General features: G+C 42.7%; 1 protein-coding gene across 5 annotated transcripts in view; it reads left to right on the top strand.

Moving 5' to 3' along the window:
- daam2 (dishevelled associated activator of morphogenesis 2) overlaps positions 1-22,924 on the top strand; it is a 120,401-nt gene that overhangs the window by 91,158 nt on the left and 6,319 nt on the right. For 4 of the 5 annotated variants that reach the window (XM_076106937.1, XM_076106936.1, XM_076106938.1 and 1 more), the window contains 13 exons: positions 2,335-2,393; positions 5,510-5,694; positions 6,436-6,711; positions 6,936-7,043; positions 8,758-8,787; positions 9,994-10,100; positions 10,896-10,980; positions 11,771-11,877; positions 12,797-12,885; positions 17,252-17,420; positions 18,068-18,175; positions 18,474-18,534; positions 18,896-19,027. In XM_076106937.1, coding sequence (XP_075963052.1) covers positions 2,335-2,393; positions 5,510-5,694; positions 6,436-6,711; positions 6,936-7,043; positions 8,758-8,787; positions 9,994-10,100; positions 10,896-10,980; positions 11,771-11,877; positions 12,797-12,885; positions 17,252-17,420; positions 18,068-18,175; positions 18,474-18,534; positions 18,896-19,027 — 1,516 coding nt within the window. The remainder of the gene's footprint in view (positions 1-2,334; positions 2,394-5,509; positions 5,695-6,435; positions 6,712-6,935; positions 7,044-8,757; positions 8,788-9,993; positions 10,101-10,895; positions 10,981-11,770; positions 11,878-12,796; positions 12,886-17,251; positions 17,421-18,067; positions 18,176-18,473; positions 18,535-18,895; positions 19,028-22,924) is intronic. The other variant, XM_076106940.1, reaches the window with a different exon arrangement.

Here is a 22,924-nt window from a genome sequence, read left to right as displayed (position 1 = left end):
AGCTGGAGATCAAAAGAAAAAAAGGGCTCTAATCGCATTAAGCGGGGCCGGCCAAGTCAGCCATGTTTGGGTGCAGCCAAGCAGTCACGGCTTCACGAAGAAGACAACAGGGAGACATAATCATTTTAGCATTATGACTTGGATGTAGATGCTTTCTGTTTCCAAATGATCACATTTGCTGGGGGCTGTGTGGTCTGGGTTTCACTGAAATCAAAAATCAATCTGTTCTTGTGTTCAGGAGCCCAAAGTCCACGGTGTGTGTGCTGCGTGTAGGTGGTGTGCAAAGGTGGCATTCGGGGCTTAGTCTTTACTCCTAACAGTTCATTTCAGTTTCTCTTTTAGACGTTTTTTCTTTCCACCCTCCACTTTTTTTTTTTTCCGGTTGCTCCCTAAGGCAGGCTTCACATCAGTGACGAATGTGTTTAGTCTCAGCGGGGGCGAGAGCCCCATAAAACATGTGGCGCGGTAAACCTTGGCTCCTGCTCGCTCCCACTTTGTTCACTAATTCAGCCACTACTGTTTGTGCAATCAGCTCACTCGAGCACAGTTCTTTCCAGTGGCGCGCGGAGAGCAAACTGAGACGCGGTGTCTTAAGCCCCGGGCGTCCATTGCCATCCATTGCAGATCCATCCGCTCTACATATCTGCCAAAGCCTCGTTGTGTTTCCATAAACTCTCCTGGAGTAAATTACGCCCTGGAAAGATTTGCATTAAACTGAGATTTCCTCATTGTTTTGGGCTGCGTGCCGGCGGCCCGACAACGTACGGCACGTCTTGCTCCGTAGCCGCTTGGGCGGGAGGAGGGGGGGGGGGGGGCATTAAAACAACTGTTAAAACAACTGGGAGACGAAGCCATCCATCATCTGCGGTCACCATGACTACTTTTTAAAATTAACACTCTTGTGCAGATCACATTCCCCTGCGGCTGCGTAAAGGTTATTTATTTGACCCGTGAACAATAAAGTGATTGTTGTCTTTTTCATTTTAGCGCGTTGGATCCACGGAGCGTTGTTCGAGCTGTAATTAAAGCAGTGCTGACTTTGTGATCAAGTGCAGGCAGTCTTGTTCACTAACACCAGCGTTAAGAGGACAGAAACCTGATTAATGATTAATTTGCTTCGTGTGTATTGATTACAAGCAGTGTTAGGTCCATAACTTTTGAACAAGGAGAAATCGCCCCCCCTTCCTGCAGCCATGTGCTCTCAATCGCCTCCAAAACACAACGGCAGGTTTAAGTCAAGTCAAACCAAATGGATTTATTATCCAAGAAGCATAAAAACAGATAAAAACAGTTACAAAGCAAATAACAAAACAAACATATAAATTCCATGAAATGTGAGATCCAATCCGAGCCACCCAGGAGGCTGGTCTGCCTCCTCGGTTGCCAGCAGAAGATCTGAAATCCCCCAGAGCTTCAAACCCTTTTGTCCCCCCAAAGTTACAGTTCTCAGCTCATCGATCAGCTCATTGATTGGCTGAAGTCCAACAAGCCCCTCCTGGGCCGTTGATCCATTGTTTTGATCTTCACACCTCACACAGCCACTTTCACACAACCCCCCCTCCAGCACATTCCTCAAACCCCCCTCTTTCACTCAATGCATGAAATGACAACACTCCTTGATTCAAAACCTTTACAAGTGAATACACTGTATCACATAATATCCATAATTAGGAGCTTCAAAACTTAAATTCCTCACAGCAGTTAAGTGCGAATCGTTACCACGGAGAAGTTGCTTTATACTTGTTGGCGGTCGTACCTCAACACTCTCTCATGCTCTTTCTTTTTCACTGTTTGATACTCTGAAACGTGTCTATTCCCTTCAACTCTAGCCACGGCTTCCACCGATCCTCAAGGTTTTTCACTTTTCAAATCTTTTCTCTGCTAAATTAATTTCTCAAAACGCGCCATTTGATCATCTTTGCAAATCTCCTTTCATTCTCCTGTTTTTAATCTAACTCTGTGCAGCCCCCCCCCCCTCCCAATTACCTCATCTCTTATATCAGTTGATCCCACATTTATATCAGAACATCAGCGTAACCCCTATTTCACCCCTTCACGCTGAATCCGCTGCCCAAACGTATAACTGAATTTAACTGATTTCAGCCCTGCGGGATTTGTTTTAGCACTAATGTTGTCATGCAGCTTAAAAAAGGGGTAAAACTGCATCAACCCAGTCAAGATGCCTCTCACAAAAAAGGAAAGATTGACGTTGAATTTCATCAAGAAGTTCCGCCTTGACTCTGTTGGGCTGCAGTCGACCCACACATGCCAGCGTTTTTTCTTTTTTGTCTGTTCTTTGTTGCCTGCGCTTACTTTTGTCCGCTCGGTTCACAGGTTGGTCAATGAGAACGAGGTGAAGCAGTGGCGCGACCAGGCAGAGAAGTTCAGGAAAGGTAAGACCTGTTCGACACACTGCACTCTGCAGGTCCAAAGAGAAAATGCATCATTAAAATGCCTCGTGCATTTTTAGGGCCCGAGCAACCGACAACGTCGGGCCGCGAAGGCCCTATTGAAATTCGAATACACATTGTACATCGAGCACATATTTGGGGGACTTGCCATACTCAAAAACTCACCAAATCAGGCCTGGTAAAAATAGCCATTTGATATAGGTTGCATATTTGTGTGTAAAGAAATGGCTCTCTAGCGCCCCCTAGAAGTTGGACTGGCGACGCCCCTCGGCCAGTATGTCTGAATTACTTGAAATTCAACACACATGTCCAGCTCCGCTAGCTCTTCAAAATTGCCTCTCAGACCCCTAAACTCCGCCTACATAGATTTTCCTCTATTTTGAATTTTGTGAAAAACACATTTTTTGCAAACTCCTCCAACACGATGCCTCCAATTGCTACCAAATTTGCTCTGGATCATTATTGGATATACATCATCAAAAGTTATCAAAAGCTTTTTGATATCTCTTTGAGTTTAGAAGATATGGACCAATAAACTTCTTATAGGCGTGGCTTATATATTAATACACATAACTTCTCAACCGTTTGTCCTAAAATAGCCAAATTTGCAGCATATTTGCATATCGCATTCTGTAACATACCCTGACATTTTCATTTCATTCAACCACTAGGGCAGTGATTCTCACCTGTTTTCAGTGGCTCGCGGGCCTTTGCCTGAAAAAAAAAAGAAGAAAAAATGCTGTGCTTTTATTTTGAAGGGTATTTTTTACGGAGCGGAGTGCCGTCTATTCACACTCCTTAACAGTATTTGCCATTAATGCCTTGTAATGCTAATAGACACCCGCTATTTCATAGCATAGAAGAACACCCACAAAGTTTTCATATGCTAATTGAGCGTAACGCAAGTACGACACCGACTACATGTGATATGGATTTTCTTACATTAAGGACAAAAGAGGAAAAAACCTCTGAGTTTTGTGCAGCGAGATTCTGGCACAAGAAAGCATGAAGCCGTCAAAACTGAAGCGGCATTTGGAAACAAAACACCCTTCTCTCAAAGATAAACCTGTTGTGTACTTTCGAAGATGACTTCAAGACCTGAGGACATCACAAAAGTGTTTTACTTACCTGCAGCCATGGACGTGGACGTGTTGGATCAATCAGCAGCGGATAAACTGAAAACTATACCTCTGTCAAATCACACTATAAGTAGACGAATTGAAGACATGTCGGATGACATCAAACAACAGACCACAGCTCGAATTTAGGCAAGTGGTCATTTTTCATTACAAATGGACGAATCTACAGACATCATAAACAAAGCAGTTTTACTCATTTATGTGAAACATGTGTGGGACGGGGACTTACAGGAACAATTTCTCTGCACAAGAGAGCTCCCTACACTACGACTGCAGAGGACATTTTCAGCTTAGGTTCAAACTGCACCATCTTCTCAAATCATTTTGAGAAGTTGAAAATTGTCCTCGATTTGGGTCGCGGCTTGTCATTAAGGGGTGATGGTGGGTCCCGCAGCCATACCAGTTGAGAACCACTGCACTAGAGGACGCTACAGTAAACCCACCATGTTGTGCTTTTTTGTCACTTTTTGCAGTTTTCAGCCTTTGTACTTTAACAAACTCCTCCTACAGAATTAATGGGATCAACCTCTAATTTGGCCAGGATGCTCTTAAGACCTTTGTAATGAAAAGTTGTCAAATTCGTGAGTTTTCATGGAAGAACCTTGACCTGGCATGGCGGCCATTTTGCCTCATTCGGCATGAACAATAAAGTTGTTATAACTCCAAGGTACATTATTCAATCTGCAAACAATGTACATATGCATGATGCTACTTCAAGTTGGAGCATATATCAATGGCAAAATGTTCAATAACTCATAGCGCCACCTACTGGCAAAAATAAATGTCACATTTTATACTTTTATTTACTCCTCCTAGCCAGTTGACCAGATCAGTTTCAAATTTAGTAAGGAAAGCATTATGACACTAAAGATGCTTCATCATGAATATTGTGAGTTTTTGTTGAATGCTGTTGCCGTGGCAACGCATCATTCGCCTTGAAAAAGAAGCTGATGGTTCAGTGGCTTGGAACACTCAAACTCATGGAACTTTGTACATGTGTCATAGGTAATGTGTCATGGTAAGACATATTTTATATTGGATGTTGGATTGGCCGTTTTAAATTGCCTCCATAGCGCCACCTACAAATTTTCAAAAGAGCAGCCCCATCACTACGTTTTATCTATATGTATGAAATTTAGTAGGCATATGTATAACGTAGAGACTTTTAAAAAAAGTCTATTGGGACTATGCTCTAAACTATACAGGAAGTCGGCCATTTCGATTTTTTGATAGATGTTGGCCCTTTTGTAGTCGCTATACTTTAACTCCGAGGGAATTTGTCTGATCCTTTTCAAATTTGGTCAGTACAATCTCAAGACCATTGTCATTCAAAGTTATCAAAAGCTTTACGTTTGACGGAATGGCTTAGCCGTAGCGTTACGTGATTCACCATCAAAAAAGCTGATGTAACTCAAATGGATGTGTTCCAAACGGTCCCAAACATCCCATGCTTGATAACACTCCTGGCCTGAGGATGCCTACAAGCTAATTTTCACTAATATTCACAGCGCCACCTGCTGGCGAAAGGAAATCTGCGTTTTCTGACAAACAGTATCCAATTTACATGACTTTTACATGATGTGGTTTACAGTTGATGTAGAGCAACATAATACATGTTTGCGCCTGTTCTGTAGCGCCGCACAGCGGATACAGGAAGCGCTGCACTATTTGCAAAGTATCATTTCCTGCGTCACATGGTCCACACAGGGAAAAAACGTCGGACTCGTGGCCACGTTGTCCGACGGCACCCCCGACATGCGGGAGGATGCGAGGGCCCGTTCATCGCTGCTCGCAGCATTATTATATATATATATATATATATATATATATATATATATATATATATATATATATCAACCTACAAATCACTATCTGCTTCTCTGTATGTAGCTCTTCCCGTTTTGCATTTCATTATCAGAATCAAGCTCGTTTGAACACACTCATTGTGTCCCCTTTTAGATCACGTCGAGCTGCTGGGTAAACTAGAGCGGAAGGAACGAGAGTGCGAGACCAAGACCCAGGAGAAGGAGGACATGATGAAGACTTTGAACAAGATGAAGGACAAACTCCAGCGCGAGGGAGTGGAGCTGCGCTCAGCCAAGGAGCAAGTCCAGGACCTGTCCTCGCGCATTAATGACGTTTCTGTGAGCAGAGCTGCTTTTGAATAATTTACACAATATGACGCACAGTGAGTCGTGATATGCTGCTCTGTTAGCGCGTAGCTGATTGCTAGGTGTTTGATCATCTTGTTAATGGACAATTTTCTTTAAACAAAAAAACACTTTTCTACAATTCCGGTAAAGAATAATCACCCTAATAAACAATGCTAGAAAAACAAGCTTTCTCACAACATATTAGACAAGACCGATATTAATGTTGTCACAATGCTTTTGCTGCAGAGATCGGTTTCAAAGTGGGTGTAGCTTAGCACATACAATAGCAAACAGTCGATGTTGCCTTCATAAAAACAAGACACTGTAGCTCAAGGGGGTTAGCTTACGTTAGCTAATGCATTAAAGCTAATTACCAATCAGCAGCAGCTGGGCCGAGTAACTGAAGTCCTCAGTCGCTGTAAAGTTGCTATCTCTACTTTTTTTTTTTTTAATAAAACTTTGAGCAAAACCCAGCTATTGTTGGCTAGTTTGCTAGCTGACAACTTATAACATAAGTAAGACTGTTTTGGAGCTGTTTTTTACTCTTTTTGTGAACGCTAGCGATTTCTCCCTGCTCTCAGCTAGTTTTGCTTTAAATTGCTTTATATTCTTTATCTAACTCTCAGTTAGGCAACAAATAAGCATTTTATCAAAAATGTCAGAGCATTACTGAATGCACTTGAATGTTATTCATGATAACTTTATCTCTTATTTACGTCTCTCCACCAATAGGGCATCAGTGTTTCTTTCCCGCCTCCTCCTACTCCCGGCGGCCCCATGGCTCCGCCTCCACCACCTATGATGGGCTTTCCTCCGCCTCCTCCTCCGCTACCGTTCAGCTGCCCGCCTCCTCCGCCACCTCCTCCTCCACTGGGAGCCCCTCCGATTTTCGGAGCCCCGCCTCCTCCCATTCCCTCTTCATTCAACTCGGCTGCCAGTATGCGCTCCAAGTCCATCCCTCAGCCTTCACATCCACTCAAGTCCTTCAACTGGGCCAAACTAGGAGAGGTGAGAGGGCGATGAGAACATCCGCTTTGCCAGACCACGTCGGGCGAAAATATTGAAACTTAATTAAATTTTAAGATATGATGGTGATATAGTCTATGGTCTGTTAGCTGATGTTAGCATAATTTTATCCCTGATCTAAAGTAACAGAAGAAAATTTAGAAGTAGTACCTGTTCAGTCTGTTTTTTGAATATTAATCCCTTATATCCCTTTACCCCTTTTTCAGAATGTGATCAACAGCACCATCTGGAATGACATTGACGACCTGAGAGCTTTCAAGATTCTTGACCTCAAGGACATCGAGAAGATGTTTTCAGCCTATCAGAGACAGCAGGTTTGGATTATTCAGCAAGTGGATGTAGTTCGGTGTGTGTGTGTATGTGTATTTTGGCGATTGGCATTAAAGGGCCAGTGTGTAGCATTTCGGGGGATCTATTAGCAGAAATGGAATATAATATTCATAACTGTTACCTGAAACTAAGAATCGTTGCGTTTTTATTAGCTTAGAATGAGCCCTTCATATCTTAACTGGGCTGCTGTAGGAATGTTACGAGGGAGCTTTTCACGTTTTTACATTACCTGAAGGCCACCGTAGTTCTCTGACACACTCGTGAAACTGCAGTATCGTGAGCTGCAGAGTGCAAAACCATGGCACCACCAGCCACCGTCTTCTGTTGTTCCCGAAGTAGTGTTGTTATGGTATGGAAGGCCTCTGAGGCGAACAACGTTACCACTGTTTTGCACTCGGCATAACCACAGTCTTGGAAAAAGAGGAGTGAGCAGTCGGTTGCTGTCTGCAACCTCATTTAGATTTCACTAAACCCTACACACTGTCCCTTTAACATATGGACGCAAGTGAAATCAGAATTCTGCCATTCTTTAACATGTCTGTGTGCGCGAGAGTGTGTGTGCGTGTGTGATGGGCTGTGGGGTGGGATGTCGTAAGAGGATTCTTGAGAGTGCCAAGGGTCCAGCTCCAGGCCAACACGAGCAGCTGCTCACTGCTGAATGCCTTATTGTTAAAAGAAAGAAAATGCCACAGAGCTCGAGCTTTGCCCGAGTATCTGCAGAGCGTTAGTGTGAGAACTGGGTTACCGACTGGGGTCTTCACGGGCTGATGGATCAGGGCAACACGGAGGAAACACCACTGGAGTCACGGGGGAGTCACGACGCAGGAAATGTTCTTTTTCCAGGGACTATAATGAGTTTCTAGTCATCACAGTTTAAATCAAAGGCTCAATGGAGGAGCGGTGCTTGGTGAAGTCTCTATAGAGGCGTCACCATTGTTGAATTGCTTTACAAGGTATTTTACTGCCACGCTTAAAAGCCTTCTTACAGTTAAAAGCACAACTCCTCTTTTCAGGCTTTTATTAGAGAGCAATGGGTCATTTGAGGCTGTTGCTGACAGTGGTTTACTGTGTATTTATTTATATAGAGTAGGTTTGTATTGGCACCGGCCGACGGTTAAACAGTGATCTCTATGGATATAGCTACATAAAAAAACCTGACGCCCTACTGGCTTTGACAACTCGGTGAGAGAGATTTGGCAGAGAGGGAGGTTCCATTCAATTCAACGTTGCGATGTTTATACATGGCATAATTGCTTTTTCTTTAAAAAAAAGCTTGTCATTGGCCTTTTGTTTACCTTCGCCCTCTGTAGGATTCCTTACCACACTTCATTTTTCATTTTCTTGTTTTTCCATGTCAAGGCAAATGTAGATGCAATCAAAAGAACGCATTATAGCAATCGTGACCTTAAGAACACAGAAACCAAAATAGAGCACAGTTTAAAAAACTTGCACCAATGCAGATATATTTCAGACTTTTCAACATAGACGTCATGAGCCCCTGATGACTCGGTTAGCCGATTATTAACGTTTTGTGTTCAAAGAAGGCTTCCCAGCTTCAGCTTGTAGCGTGCATAGTTGTAGTTCTCTGCTCTAGTCACCACCTTTTTTTCTCTGCTTCAAGTGCTAATCTTTGCATGTGTTTTCAATTACTTTTTTTTGTGTGTGTGTCTCTCTGCACTCTCCCGACTGCCTGGGCAGGACCTGCTCACTAACCAATCCTTCAAGCAGGTGAGTCAAGAGGTCCAGCATCTTTATCTCATGGTCCCCTACCTCCACTGCTCTATCACCTTCTCCTCTGCTATGCAGCAGACGGCCGGGGAGGCCAGCTCCTCCTGTAATGAGTGTGTTATGTGACTCGTCTCTGGTCTGGGTTAGGTGTGTTTTTTAATCTACAAAATGAAAATGACTGTGAGTGCTGGTGTTGATAATTACCAAATTGATGTGCTTTCCTGCACCGTGACAAGAGTGTGTGGATGACGCTTTAACATAGCTAGCTAGTTATAAAATATGAAGGGGCTAGTCTCCAGTTACACTTGGGTTGAGTCTGCATGCTATGCACAAGGTAGCAAAACTGCATTTTGAAAAAACCTGCCTTTAGCGTGTGGGCCAGGGAGGGTTTGGCCCCCCTACCCGGTGCCAAACCTCTGTCCGGTGCCAGGCCCCATGGGTCAACGCAGGCATGGAAAAATGACTCTTTCTTTACAAGCCGCATCTGTTTCACACACACAGCCGGCAACCTCAGAAAGGACTGCGGAGAAACCGGCTCGCACCATAAATAGAATGTGTTTAACACACATTCTGGTTTTCTCAGACATGTATTCATTCTCCCTGTGGAGTTTTTAATGCTACATTGGCGTGAAGCTCACAGAACTATCTGACTGGCCCGAACCGAGATTTGCACAGCGTTTCCTGTTCCTCCGAGAGGTTTATAGGCCGGCCTGCATTGTGTTTGCAGTGGTGACTCACCAAATAAAAAACTCCTCTCACAGGACCTACTTTCTATTTTTTGCTTGCACCGGCATGAATTTGTGACTCCTGTTTTTTTTTCCACTGCATTTCTTGGATATGTTTTCATACCACTCAGTCCAGGCGTCATAGTTTTTAATGAGACGTGCATTACGGCTATGAGAACTGATGCATCACAGTCAGTGACTGCAAAAGCAGGTCAGGCCAATTACTGTATTTGGCTCGAGTGCAACTTTTTAGTCTTTGCTTGATATTGGCAGTGATGAAACGTTTTTTGTTTTTTTTATATATATATATCTGCTCCAAATTTACACATTGTTAAATGCTTAGAAGAGGTCATGTCATCTCTCGACCAGATAAAGAAGTCAAACAGATGTGAGGAGGAGGCTTTGCATTTCACGTGAGCACTCTTATAGATGGAACTGTGTTGCAAAATTAATCTGGATCTCTGTCTTTATCTTTCTGCAGAAGGAGACAGGCTCTATAGACGACATATACGTCAGCACGCGGAAGGTCAAAGAGCTGTCGGTCATCGATGGCAGACGTGCGCAGAACTGCATCATCCTTCTCTCAAAGTACGGAATTCTTAATTATGCTTATTAACTATACTGTTAGTTGGATTATAATTGTGAAGAGATCCCCTGAGCATAGGCTATGGTGACCTTTGGGTCAGAGGCTAGAGCTGTAACTCGGGGTGGAGCTGCTTGAGGCAGGTTCTTCTTATGTCTGTAACGGGACACAGGACATCTGCCAGTGTAACTGAACTACCATCCACGGTGAGAGCAAGCTGAGTCATATTACAGACAGAAAGCATTGTCTCTGGAGTAGTAGGTTTTTTGTCTATTTTTAAACATTCAAGTACTATCAATCTACACATATAAAATAGATTAAGACACATAAAATGCCCCTCCCCCCTCTCCTGAGGGGCTTCAAGTCTTACTACATCAGAACCGGAATCAATTAAAATCCCCTCAACAATATGGTAACCGTTTGTGTGTCAATCCAAAGCCCTGTAGAGAATTTGGATCAATAAACAGACTTCCCGAGACCCGTCTCTGTCTGACAGAACTGCAGCATGGTCCCTGGATTGCTCTCGTGTCAATAGCAAATGACCCGAGGGTACAAACCCAAATGGGGTCAGCAGTCGCTCAATAAGGCTTCGGTGCGAGGACTAACAATACTGTTATTTGATCACAACCCGGGCACACTTAACACTGTCAGATGCACTGCAAATAGCTGGCAATCCTCCCGGGGTTGACTCTGGTCCAGAGCAGTATTCCGCTGCAGTTTTTTTCTGTGTCGTGTGTTTGTGATGTGGCAAATAATGACATTCGATGAATGGAATTTAACTAAATGTTCTTCAACTGCAGGTTAAAAATGAGCAATGAAGAGATCAAGAGGGCCATCCTGGAGATGGATGAGAGGGAAGAGCTGGCCAAAGATATGCTGGAGCAGGTGAGGTTGATGGATGATCGTGTACTATGTATGTACGACAGCGGTGTAGTAGCAGAGCTCATCAAGTCGACTACCACGGTTTGGATAGGTAAAGACAATGTGTATGGATTTGACTGATTGGGAAAGAAAAATTGATGTTCTGTTGTTTCTTCAAAAAGGTTTGATGTACTTTTCCTAGTCAGCACTTGACCCAGATAAAGTGATATTATATATAATAGATTTCAGTAATTTTTTGATAAAGAAGCAGAAAGTTACAATTTTGAGATGTCCAAGGGCCCTGGGTCTTTTCAGTTTATTTCAGTGTGTAATTTTATATGGATAAAGTTTCAGAGAGATTAACAAACCACACAGCTAAAGTTAAACCATAGACTGTAAATAAGAAGGTGACGTAGTCACGGAGACGTCACACATTGTGTGTGGACTGCCATGTTCAAGCCATCACTATCTTGGCTTTTGGCCTGAAGACGCTGTGTAAGGGTTAAGGGTTAAGTCCTAAGACGAAAATACGCCGTTGTAGCGACCTGTCAATCACAAGGTAGCCTCGCCCTAAAGCATAGCCTGCTTTATGGTCTATTTTACTAGTAGGATCATTTTCTCATAGACTTCTATACAATCTGAGTTATTTTTGCAACCAGAGGAGTCGCCCCCTGATGGCCATTAGAGAGAATGCAAGTTGAAGGCACTGCAACATTGGTTTCACTTTTGCAGACCCGGTTAGGGTTAGATACTATGCATTTCAGTTTGCTCCACAGACATGTGGATTAATGTTGTTATCCTTGCGTCTTTCCAGCTGCTGAAGTTTGTCCCAGAGAAAAGTGACATTGATCTGTTGGAGGAGCACAAACATGAGCTGGAGAGGATGGCCCGGGCCGATCGCTTCCTCTTTGAAATGAGCAGGTATACGACACTGGATTATTGTACAACACGGGTAACACAACTTCAGGTAACAGCATTGGTGTGTTAGCTGTCTGATTGCTGTCGTCTGCAGCCAAACCACCTGCAAAGCAAAGATTTGCAATTTGCACGGCTGGTTAATGTTCATGTAGGTAAACTTGGGAGATATGATGATGATCAGTTGCACAAAAGTCATTGTCTCTGTTATAAAACAGATGTGCTATGTTTGTATCTGACTGACAGAATCTGAAGATTTTCCAAAGTGAACAACGTGCAGATTTTGTACAGAATCAAGACATCAGCAACTATTATTACAAAGCACGACGTCTGGTGGAGAAGAATAAGCTTTTGAAGCAGCACGGTGAGGCTGCAATCAAGAACAAGCCTCAAACACGGCAGGGTGATGGATTCATCATTTAGCTGTAAAAAGAAGTCATGGCTGCCCTTTGACGACTCCCGTCACATCAGAGTTTTTTTCTGCATTCCATCCTTTCTCAGAATCTGTGCTATTTGTTCAAGATAATTAAACCTTTTCATTTCCTTCAGTGAAATATTACCCTGTCCACTTTGTTTCCTTTTGACCGCATCTCCCTGGTCCCAGGAATACATCTGGGATTTAGTTGTTTCCTTTTTCCTTTCTTTTTTCACCATTTAATATCCCTGGTCCGTCTTTGAAATTCCCACTCCCTCCCAAAGTGAACTTTTTGGCAAATTTAACACAACCCATTTTTCAACTCTCTAACTTGATGGGAGCCTATTAGATGATAAAAGGCCTGTGAAAACTGAGAGAGGGAGTTTTGTATGATTGGGGGACTTCTAGCTTTGAACTTACACTCCCTTGGACACAAATGTGACTCGCTTCCCTTTCTGTTTTTTTCCCCCTGCTTTTCTTTTCCTTTTATCTCTTTCCTCCCTTCATCAGAATTGACCACTACCAGCAGAGACTGCAGGCTCTGTTCTTCAAGAAGAAGTTTGCAGAGCGTCTGGCGGAAACCAAGCCTAAGGTTGAAGGTAAGGACAAACTCACCAGAGGCCACAAAAACGCTTAAATAAGGCCGGCACTATTCTATGTTTCTCTTTTTGTTAACAAAGAAATTGATGACAATAACAAGTATTGTCTGCTGAAGCCTGATATGTCCTGTTCCTCTGTGCCACAGAGCTCCATTGTTGTCCAGAAACTATTAAAAACACAATCAATGAGCCACACTGTTGTTCCTTCATTAGCATGAACACACACACTCATTTATTTTGTCTCAATCCAACATGTACTGTCCTGCTGCCACAAATACTCACTAGTGCACCAAATGGGTATCAATCCGTGGCTGAAAAAAGTCCCCAACAAATGGTGCAAATTGGGCACATTACAATAATTAACGGCCCCCAAAATTGTCATATAAGCAGGCGGCACCTCCGCTTCTGATAAGGGAAGCCAATGCGAAAGCACATTAAACCTGCATTCTCTCTATGGCCATCAGGGGGCGACTCCTCTGGTTGCAAAAAGAAGTCTGATTGTGTAGAAGCCTATGAGAAATTGACTCTACGAGTTCATGGTCCTAGTTTGGGGATGTCCAGATCCCATCTCATCTGTTTAAAACATTTAGTTGAATGATCAGTATCGGCTAATGAGCTACACCGAGCCTGATCCCATCCCTTGTTTTCACATCAGCTGTCACACGGATGTTTTCACTCGCGAAGCATACATGTTGAGCTGATGTGTGTATAAGAGGCTCAGGAGCTAAACTCGGGGGGAAAAAAGCACCACACACAATAAACAGCAACATATTTTTTTTAACCTAATTTATGTGTATTCATTTTATTTCGTCCCTGAGTGGAAAGTCTGCGGGCAGAGCCCCGCGAGCAAAAGGTCAATGAGAGGGATTTATTAATGCGACTCACGCAAAAGATGTAAATCCGACGGAAATACACACGTATACAAGTCGTTCAGGTAACTCCGATAACGCTGGAGGACAGAGAGGGTTTGTTAAAATATACTCTAAGGAACAGCTTAGATGCAGCTACATTTTTTTTTTCCATTCAATTGTCAAGTATAGCCATCGGATTGATTTTAATAACTTGAATGCACTTGAAGTGTGCACTGTGCAGCTGTGCTAAGAAGGAAAGTAGAAGTACATTTTAAGTAGGCTTACATGCCAAGAAACTAAAAATAGTTTCATGCACTTTAAATGTCATCAGCTTTGAACGCTTCGACCGACGCCTTTCACGACGACTTGTGAAATCCCTTCTCTGTTGTACATGTGCACGGTGAGAGCGGTTGGCCGACTGCATGTTGGCTCCACTGTTGTGTTTTTTCCTTCCGAGCCAGCTTCCAGGTTACCACGGAGGCTGTTCTGGAAAGCTGGCCCCCGTTGAGAAATACTGCAGCTCACTTCAAAGACTCCGTAGACCGGCTGTGATCACGGGTGTGTCGAGACTGAGCTGTCACTGTGTCCGTTTGAGCCAGAGCTGCTCCAAAGACACTTCTCCTCTGGCCTAAATGCTTTTTTTTGGGGGGGGGGGGGGTTGTATTTTCTGACACACATCACTGGAAAGAGAAGGAGCAGAGCAGAGGAATAATCCCGTGAGTTAGAGCCTCCAGAATCTTTGTTGTTGGATCCAGATCTAGACAGAATGCTGTAAAGCATTCCAACTATTGTTCTTCAAATCTTTATTGTTGGAATGCTGTTAAGCATTCCAACTATTGTTCTTCAAATCTTTATTGTTGGAATGCTGTTAAGCATTCCAACTATTGTTCTTCAAATCTTTATTGTTGGAATGCTGTTAAGCATTCCAACTATTGTTCTTCAAATCTTTATACTTCTTCTTATTATATTTCTTCCGTACGCTTTTTGAAACTCTTCTGCTCCTTCATATTTTAAGCTACAGAAACCGTTCAACTATCAAAATGTTCAGCTCTTTCAGCAGAGGGGTGCTATGACTTTTCATATTTCTAACCTTTAAACTTTATGAATTATTAAGCTTTTTGCAATTTTTTTTTTGAATGGGTTTCTATGGAGAAAATGTTCAAATCCTCTTCAACTTTCAAATCCTTCTACTTCCTCATACTTTCAGCTACAGACACCATTTCAACTTTAAAATGTTGAGAAAACCCTGATCTATTGCTGCATTATTCAGCTTTTTGATATCTTTTATACTTTTTGAACTGCAGCAGTTTAACTTTTATGATTTTTTCACTCCTTTTCTGACTTTATAATGGGTGTGTATTGCGCAGCTTAGAGTGCGTGATGTCACCGCTAGAGTGAAGAGCAGCTTGAGATTCTTGTGAAAAAAACATTTGTCTTTTGCCACTGTGTCCACAATCTTCACTCTTCATGCATAATTTCTGGATGTAGAAGTAGCTAATCTTGTCCTTGTCGTAGACAAATAACTGTGGAATCCCACAGATTTACACATTTGACACAGAAGCCTGTAATTGAGAGGAAAACCAACTTTCTGCTCCATAGAGACCAATGTTAAATTTTGCTTCAAAAACATCTTCCACAGAACACGGTACCCCATTTCTAAATCGCCAGTTCAGCCACATGTGTTACACTACAGACACAATTTTTACAGGATCTGTTCTTCAACTCATCCTTCCTCTCATTTATTAATATCGGAGCAATAGGAGCTACGGTTATGGGAGTTTTGAGGATTTGTTTGAGAGGTGTTTCAGTGTTTTAGCTCCATGAAAAGGCTGCAAGGACACAGGTGTTTCTGATTAAGCTCATTAGTGATGTTGATAAACACACAGACTCACAGACACACACACGCTCCTCTCTCTCTCTCTCTCTCTCTCTGTGTCTCTCTCTCATACAGTCATTCAGGTTCTTAGAGATCTTTAGAGGACCCCCCCCACACACACACACACCCCATTTTAAAATAAAAGCCCCACAGAATGATTTCTAACTGAAATGCTTATGATGAAGCCTGACATTTAATAACCTGTTTGTGTTTATCTAACATTATGAGTCCATCTCTTCCCCCCCCCACACCCCATTTCAAAATAAAAGCCCCACAGAGTGAATTGTAACTGAAATGCTTGTGATGAAGCCTGTCATTTAATAACCTCTGTTTGTGTCAAACATTATGATTATGTCTCCTCTCCCCCCCACCCAGCCCCACCCTTTCAAAATAAAAGCCCCATGGATTAACTGTATGTAAACATTAAGCTCAAAATTAGACTTTTTCAAATACTGCCATTACTATTACTACTACTACTACTGTTATATTATATACTACGACCACTACTACAGCTATTACTACTACTACTTCTACTACTTCTTCTAAATACTAATACTTCTACTACTAATGATACTTCTACTACAACTACAACTTCTACTACTACTATTACAAATATCACTACTGCTACTACTTATTATAATGCTACTAATACTTCTACTACTAATAATACTTCTACTACAACTACAACTTCTAGTACTACTACTACAAATATCACTACTGCTGACATTTTTTAAGCCACAGAAACCATTCGAATATCAAAATGTTCAGCTCTTTCAGGAGAGGGGTGATATGACTTTTCATATTTGTAATCTTTAAATTCTTTGAATTATTAAGCTATTTGCAATTTTCTTTTGAATGGGATCTCTATGGAGAAAATCTTCAAATCCTGTTAAACTTCTTCAACTTTCAAAGCCTTCTTCTCATACTTTCAGCTACATATGACTTCATATTTGTAATCTTTCAACTTTTTGAATTATTAAGCTTTTTGCAATTTTTTTAAAAATTGGATATCTATTTTCAGCAATGTTTTTGAGATTCATTTCAGCTTTCAGCATTCCAACGCATTTTCAGCAGGAAATGCATTTTCTAGTTTTATTGTTGGAATGCTGTTAAGCATTCCAACTATTGTTCTTCGAATCTTTATTCTTCTTTTTATTATTATTGTTGGAATGCTGTTAAGCATTCAGGAAATGCATTTTCTAGTTATTCATATTACTTTCTTATATACTCTAGATGAGACTGCATTTCCCCGGACCACCCAGCACATTCAATCGAAGCATTTCATGAGGCAAGTGCAGTTGGCTCGCCAGACCTTCCTGCATCCCTTTAGAACCCTGTCAGCAGAGCCAGAGGAATGGTTCCCATGCTGAAAGAAAACTAACGATAACAACATGGGTTCTGTTAATTGATCAATCATCAAGAAGGATTTTAGAAATGAAGGAAGGGATTGAGAGCCTTTGGGGCACGCACGGCTGAGTGGAGAAACAGAATGGAAAGGGGGGAGTGGAAAAAGGCCAGTTCATTATATAATATAAAAGGTTAAATGATGCACTAAGCAAAGTGCACACACATCAATCACCAACTATATGATCTCTCCAGCTGCTTCTCTCTCTCTCTCTCTTTCCGTTTTTCCCTCCAGCCATCCTGAACGCGTCCAAGGAGGTGGTCCAGAGCAAGAGGCTGACTCAGATCCTGGAGGTGGTGCTGGCCTTCGGCAACTTCATGAACAAGGGCCAGAGAGGCAACGCCTACGGCTTCAAGGTCTCCAGCCTCAACAAGATCGCTGACACCAAGTCCAGCATAGACAGGTGGGCCATGGGGGGCTGTGGTTACTTGCTTTTTCCGGATGTCTGTCGTGAAAAGATGTCCACACATTTGCTCGGAATACTTGTAAATGTGCTCCTTAGGGTCTCAGATTTGGCCTCAAATTTAGATTTCTAGACTGCTAGTAACTAACGCAACACGATTTTCCTTGACTTCAAATTGTCAAAATACACACAAATTAGACCGTTAGCTGCTAGCCATCGACTCCGCTATCGCCATGTTGAGAACTTTGTGGAGGCAATCCCTCAATCATAGACATTCTATGAATTTCTAATTTAGCACCTTTTAAAACTTTTGAAATGTCCCTTGGTCTTCTCAATAAATGTGGATATACATAGCTCCTTTGTTCTGGATTGTTTATAGCACCACCACCATGCCATATGATTGTATTTCTAAACAACTTGCTTTCCTGAAAATAGCAATATCTGGAATTCCTGGTGAAGGTCATAAGCCTGCAAATTAAGTAATGATAAAGTGTTAAAACTGAGCAAAAACAGCCTTGGATTTAAGGAGTAGAATAAAAAATAATATTTTAATTCAAGATGATCTTTCAATAAGCAATTCTACAAGAAGAGGTGTTTACAAGGTCACTGTTGTTGAAATGCTCTTGTCTGGACCTGCGATTCAACAGGAACATCACCATGTTGCACTACCTGATCATGATCGTTGAGAAGAACTACAATGACACGCTGCACATCCAGGACGACCTCAGCAGTGTGCCAGAGGCCGCCAAAGTCAAGTGAGTGCACGACTGTTGTTCACCATAGCTATGTATCGTTTGTTATGATGCTTATTAAGCCCTGAGTGCATGAGCTTTAAAGCATCGCAATGAATACTCAATCAAAACACTATGCTATATATACTGTATACTGCAGGATGGGATCTCTAATATTAAGTTATTTCCTAATTCCTGCTTTTTTCCCACATTTGAAAATGTAAATCAGGACACAAGTTTGTGCCCCAAAACTTGTAGGGAAGTGCAGTACAAGACAAGTGACTGCCTCCATATCTGTTTTTATTTTTCTGTCTTTCACCAGTTTGTCGGAGTTGGAAAAAGAGGTGCACAATATCAAAAGTGGACTGAAGGCTCTAGAAGCGGTGAGTCGTTATGCGTTTGTGTCACGTTCCCTCCCATCGGTTCTTCTCCCATCTGTAATCATGTTTTTGAAGCAGAGCAGAGATGGACGGCGGGGCGAGGTGTTTTAAATGTCCCACACTGACATTGAGCAACACATTTTACATTCGCAGCCACACACAGAAACAAGGACGTACACATATTACACTTCACAGAGATCGACTAGCTGTAGCTGAGGAACCTTAAAATCATAGCTACTGAGCGGACACTCTTAACTTGACTCCACTATCTGTCTCTCTGTCTTTCTCCTTCTTCTTTAAGTATACAAAGCACATAAACAACCCTTCATTTTACCACTTTTCATTCTTTTTCCTCGCGCTCCAGGAGTTGCACTACCAGCAGAGCCGGACGCGGGAACGTGGGGACAAGTTTGTGGCCGTGATCGGCGACTTCATCACCGTGGCCGGCTTCAGCTTCTCCGAGCTGGAGGACCAGCTGAGTGAGGCCAAGGACAAGGTAGAGAACTGCATAACTGCTCCGTTGTACAGCGAGTCGTGTATGTGAGAGACTAAGTTCATATGTCCATGTGGGTGGCTCTAATGCACCCTGTGCTAGTAGTCCTCACTGTTAACATTCATGATGGACAGCCTGAAGAGGAGGGAGGAAGACAGAGACAGAATACTGAAGGGAGAAACCATTAAACCTCTGCACGTCCCCCTTAGTCTAGCGTGATGGTTTCAGCAGCTCCGGGGAAACCCAGCATTGACAAGATTCCCCTCTCTTTCTTTGTGTTCGTCTCTTTGAGTTGGTGTAATCCACACTCCCCTTCTTCCTACTACTGGGACAAATGGCCTTTTGAACCTTACTGGCTCATGCATTGATGAATGGTTGGAAGTTTGCAAGCTGAAATCATCAGCGGGACTGTGGGAGTCCCAAAGTTAGACGGTGTCGAAAAGATTTATGTGACCGTGTTATTTAATGCGCAGACCTTTTGGCGCTCCGTTGCACGTTTAGCATCCAGATGCTGACACATTAGAAGCTTTAAATCTTTTGTCTTCCACATATCACATTCTACTTTATTATGAGGCCCATCCTTGTTGCTAAAATGCCCAGATTACTTAAATTCACCAAAAGGATCGACAGATTTTGAGATGGACAGATAGGAAGACAGGAGGAAGGGCCCTCAGGTTTCATATAGAGCCTCCCCTCTGCTTAATTATTTGTTCAAGGAGGAGGTCGGTAAAAAGGGAAAATGGGCCAGTTGGGACGTCATGGGAACAGAACGGGAGGAGCAGGGCACCGGTTACTGCTGTGAAACAAAAGAACCTGTGTTCACTGGCCCAGACTCTAAACGTGTGTGTGTGTGTGTGTGTGTGTGTGTGTGTGTGTGTGCGCGCCTGTGCGCGCCTGTGCCTCTGTGTGCGTGGTTGGTATGTGGGGAGTCTGACGCATCAACTCAGTGCTTGTCAAGGTTGTCTGACGCTCCATGAGGGTTTCCAGTGGAATACAAATATGGAAGTGTGGGTGTGCGCGCGGCGTTTCGGTCTAAAGAAGGTGGAGGAGAATGACTAAACAGAGCAGGCAGTCCAGTGAGGCTCATAAATCTCCATGGCAACAAATGTGTGTGTGTGTGTGTCTGCGAGAGACACACACACACCCTTGCCAGACACTACTACATACATTACAAAGGATTACAGTTGTCCGAGGTCATGTGGGTTATTGGGACAGAAGTTTCCAGAAGACAGGAGGGATTTTTGTCTTACCCGGAGAGGTCGGTCGGGTTTATCCTTCACGACACACCCACACGTCAACATGTTCTCAGACAATACAAGATCTATCTCTATCCAATAGCAAAACAGCTCAGTTTCCAAGCCATTCATTCCACTGCTGTTGGCGGGGGAAATATAGATGTGATATAAATATCTTACCTACAGGTGGTGGTGGACACGAGGTACAGACAGGTGTACCGGCACAGGAGCAGAGCTGGGGCGGCAGCAGAACGCTCTTGCCAGCCATGGGTTAGTTTGTGTTATAGTGTGACTTTGGGTAGTTTGGGTTCACCAAAGTCACACAATGACACAAAGAAACCAACCAACCGATCGAGGCAGCGGTAGACCAGTATCCCCCGTGAACTGTGAGGCAAAATGACTGGCTTTGGTGAGAGAATAGATGGACACAGCTGATTTCAGTTCCCTGTCGGAAACATCTGTCTCACGGCAAGATAAAGTGAAAGTATTCTTAATATAGCGTACATTTATAACCCCATTCCCTCACCTCGTTTAGAATGGTTGTGAAAGTCGTGTGGATGGATGAAAGCAGATTGGGTTACATTTGCATCATGTATCTTCTTTTGCTAACATTAGATTATTACACACCTAATAGCCATCTTTAGCATTAAAAGTTAGCTAGGGCATTCGCCAACTATAGTTGACTGACATGTGAGAGCGTGTTGCTGAGATAGAGAAAGATCTCCAACAAAGTTTAGTCTATCTAAAAACAATTTTAGTGTCAGAATGTTTGGAATATACAGTATGTGGCTTTTGAAAATGGGTCCAATATACAAGATCTATCTCTTTGGTGACTATGAAGCGAAAGAATCGGTCATAACCTGTGTTCACTTCTTCCATTGGAGTTAATAGAATCAGGACATGCCGCTAGTCTCCCTAAAGGGGCGTGGCAGTGGTGAAACCCACGTGACACAGATACAGGAAACAGACATAATGTTTACCATGCTCACCAAACAGTTTCCACAGATATTTGATCATAAAGCAAAGTATTGCACAAGTTCAAATTCTGACCTGATGATGGCACCAGAGGAAAAGGCGAGACACCACTGAGCTCATAACCTCCCATCCTGTGGAGGACATGACAACGAGATTTAAAAAGCAATCCATCCAATAGTTGTCAATATGTTTCCTCAACAATAAATGTCAACCTGAAAATGAGAATGGTTTGCTCTGGAGAGGAGCTTGTGGAAGTATTAAGTATATGCCAAAAACATGCCACTATGGCCTTTTAAAAGTCTGCAGCTTCTCACTCCAACAGCATCTGGTTTTAAATCATGTGACCAACAAATGGGGTGTGTTTCTTCCATGCTGTGGGCAATGAATAGATCAAACACAACTGATCCTTTTTATGCACATTATGTACCAATTTCCTTCAACTTATTTCCCACTTGCCCTCTTTCATTGAACCCACCAGCTGCTTATCCAAGTACTTTAACTATGACACCATCACTCTACTATTTTCCTCCTTCACTTAATAAGCTGGTACAGACTGGCAACAGGGAGGGGGGGGTCAAGGGGGGGGGGGGGGGGTCAAGACCACACTGATTCTCCTCGGACTCCCCTGTCTTCCCGTACAAGTTCTTTGTGTTGGATAGAAACATTTCATAGATGCAGTTGAGTTAGTTAGGTTTCCCTTGAGTGCATTTTAATAGCAAGTTCCCACGCAGAGCAGTCACAATACCTCTGTATAACTGGCAGGAGTTAAGCCGTGGTTATGGAGAAGGTGCCAAGCAAGACCAAATCCATGATGTGTTAACCAAAGCCAGTCTGAAACAGCCTATAAACATTTTTTGATTTTAAACAACTTTAAATCACAGTGCTGGACAATGTCTCAGTAAACCTCCATGATAAACAAATATAGACACAAATCTGAACACAAACAGCAGGGACGCAGTGAATGCTCTACCAAGAATACAAAGAGATATTTAGCCTCTCACATGGCGCAACAGTGTGTGTGTGACGAGATAAACGTGTGACTTCATATTCTCTGTGTGTGTGTGTGTGTGTGTGTTTGCTCATTTAGAACAGACCCGAGGGGATGAGAGGAAACAGATTTGACCAGACACATAAGGACTGGTCAAATCCTTATGTGTAATCTGGTCAAACACATTTGACCAGATTACAGGAAGGAGCGAGATGATGGTGGGGGTTGTCACGGCGACCAGCCCATAATGACAGGATGATTTTGCATCCTCAGAAAAGAGCAAGCCCAAACTCCTTCATATCACAACACTACAAACCACATACAGTACACTCGCCTCCTACAAACTGGAAGGATATGATGCTTTCAGTCCCTTTACTCTGACGTTGGATAAGAAGAGACTGCTGCTGTCCAACTGGAAGACTGCTATGTTTTGAGATTGCACATGATTTGGGGCCGTGTGCCAGCCCAGTTATTACCAGGCAGGAACCTCCGTGTCTGAAAAGAGAAGCCAAAGAGGAAGTGCAAATTTTCCTCATTTGCGAGTTGAAATTTTTTGTTAAATCAGAAACTATGGAGGAAAAAATATTGTAGCCGTAGATGGGGACCCAGAACTCTACAATACCTGATATTAGTAGAGACCGGACAAAACTATGTGTATAAATGTATGTACAAACAATTATATATTTAAAATGTATTATATAA

Source organism: Anarhichas minor, unplaced genomic scaffold, assembly GCF_050575085.1.
Source record: "Anarhichas minor isolate MPS153535 unplaced genomic scaffold, ASM5057508v1 ptg000037l, whole genome shotgun sequence".
In the NCBI taxonomy this organism is placed as follows: Eukaryota; Metazoa; Chordata; class Actinopteri; order Perciformes; family Anarhichadidae; genus Anarhichas; species Anarhichas minor.
The sequence above is the reverse complement of the archived record's forward strand: the minus strand, read 5'-3'. Positions and strand labels throughout refer to the sequence as shown.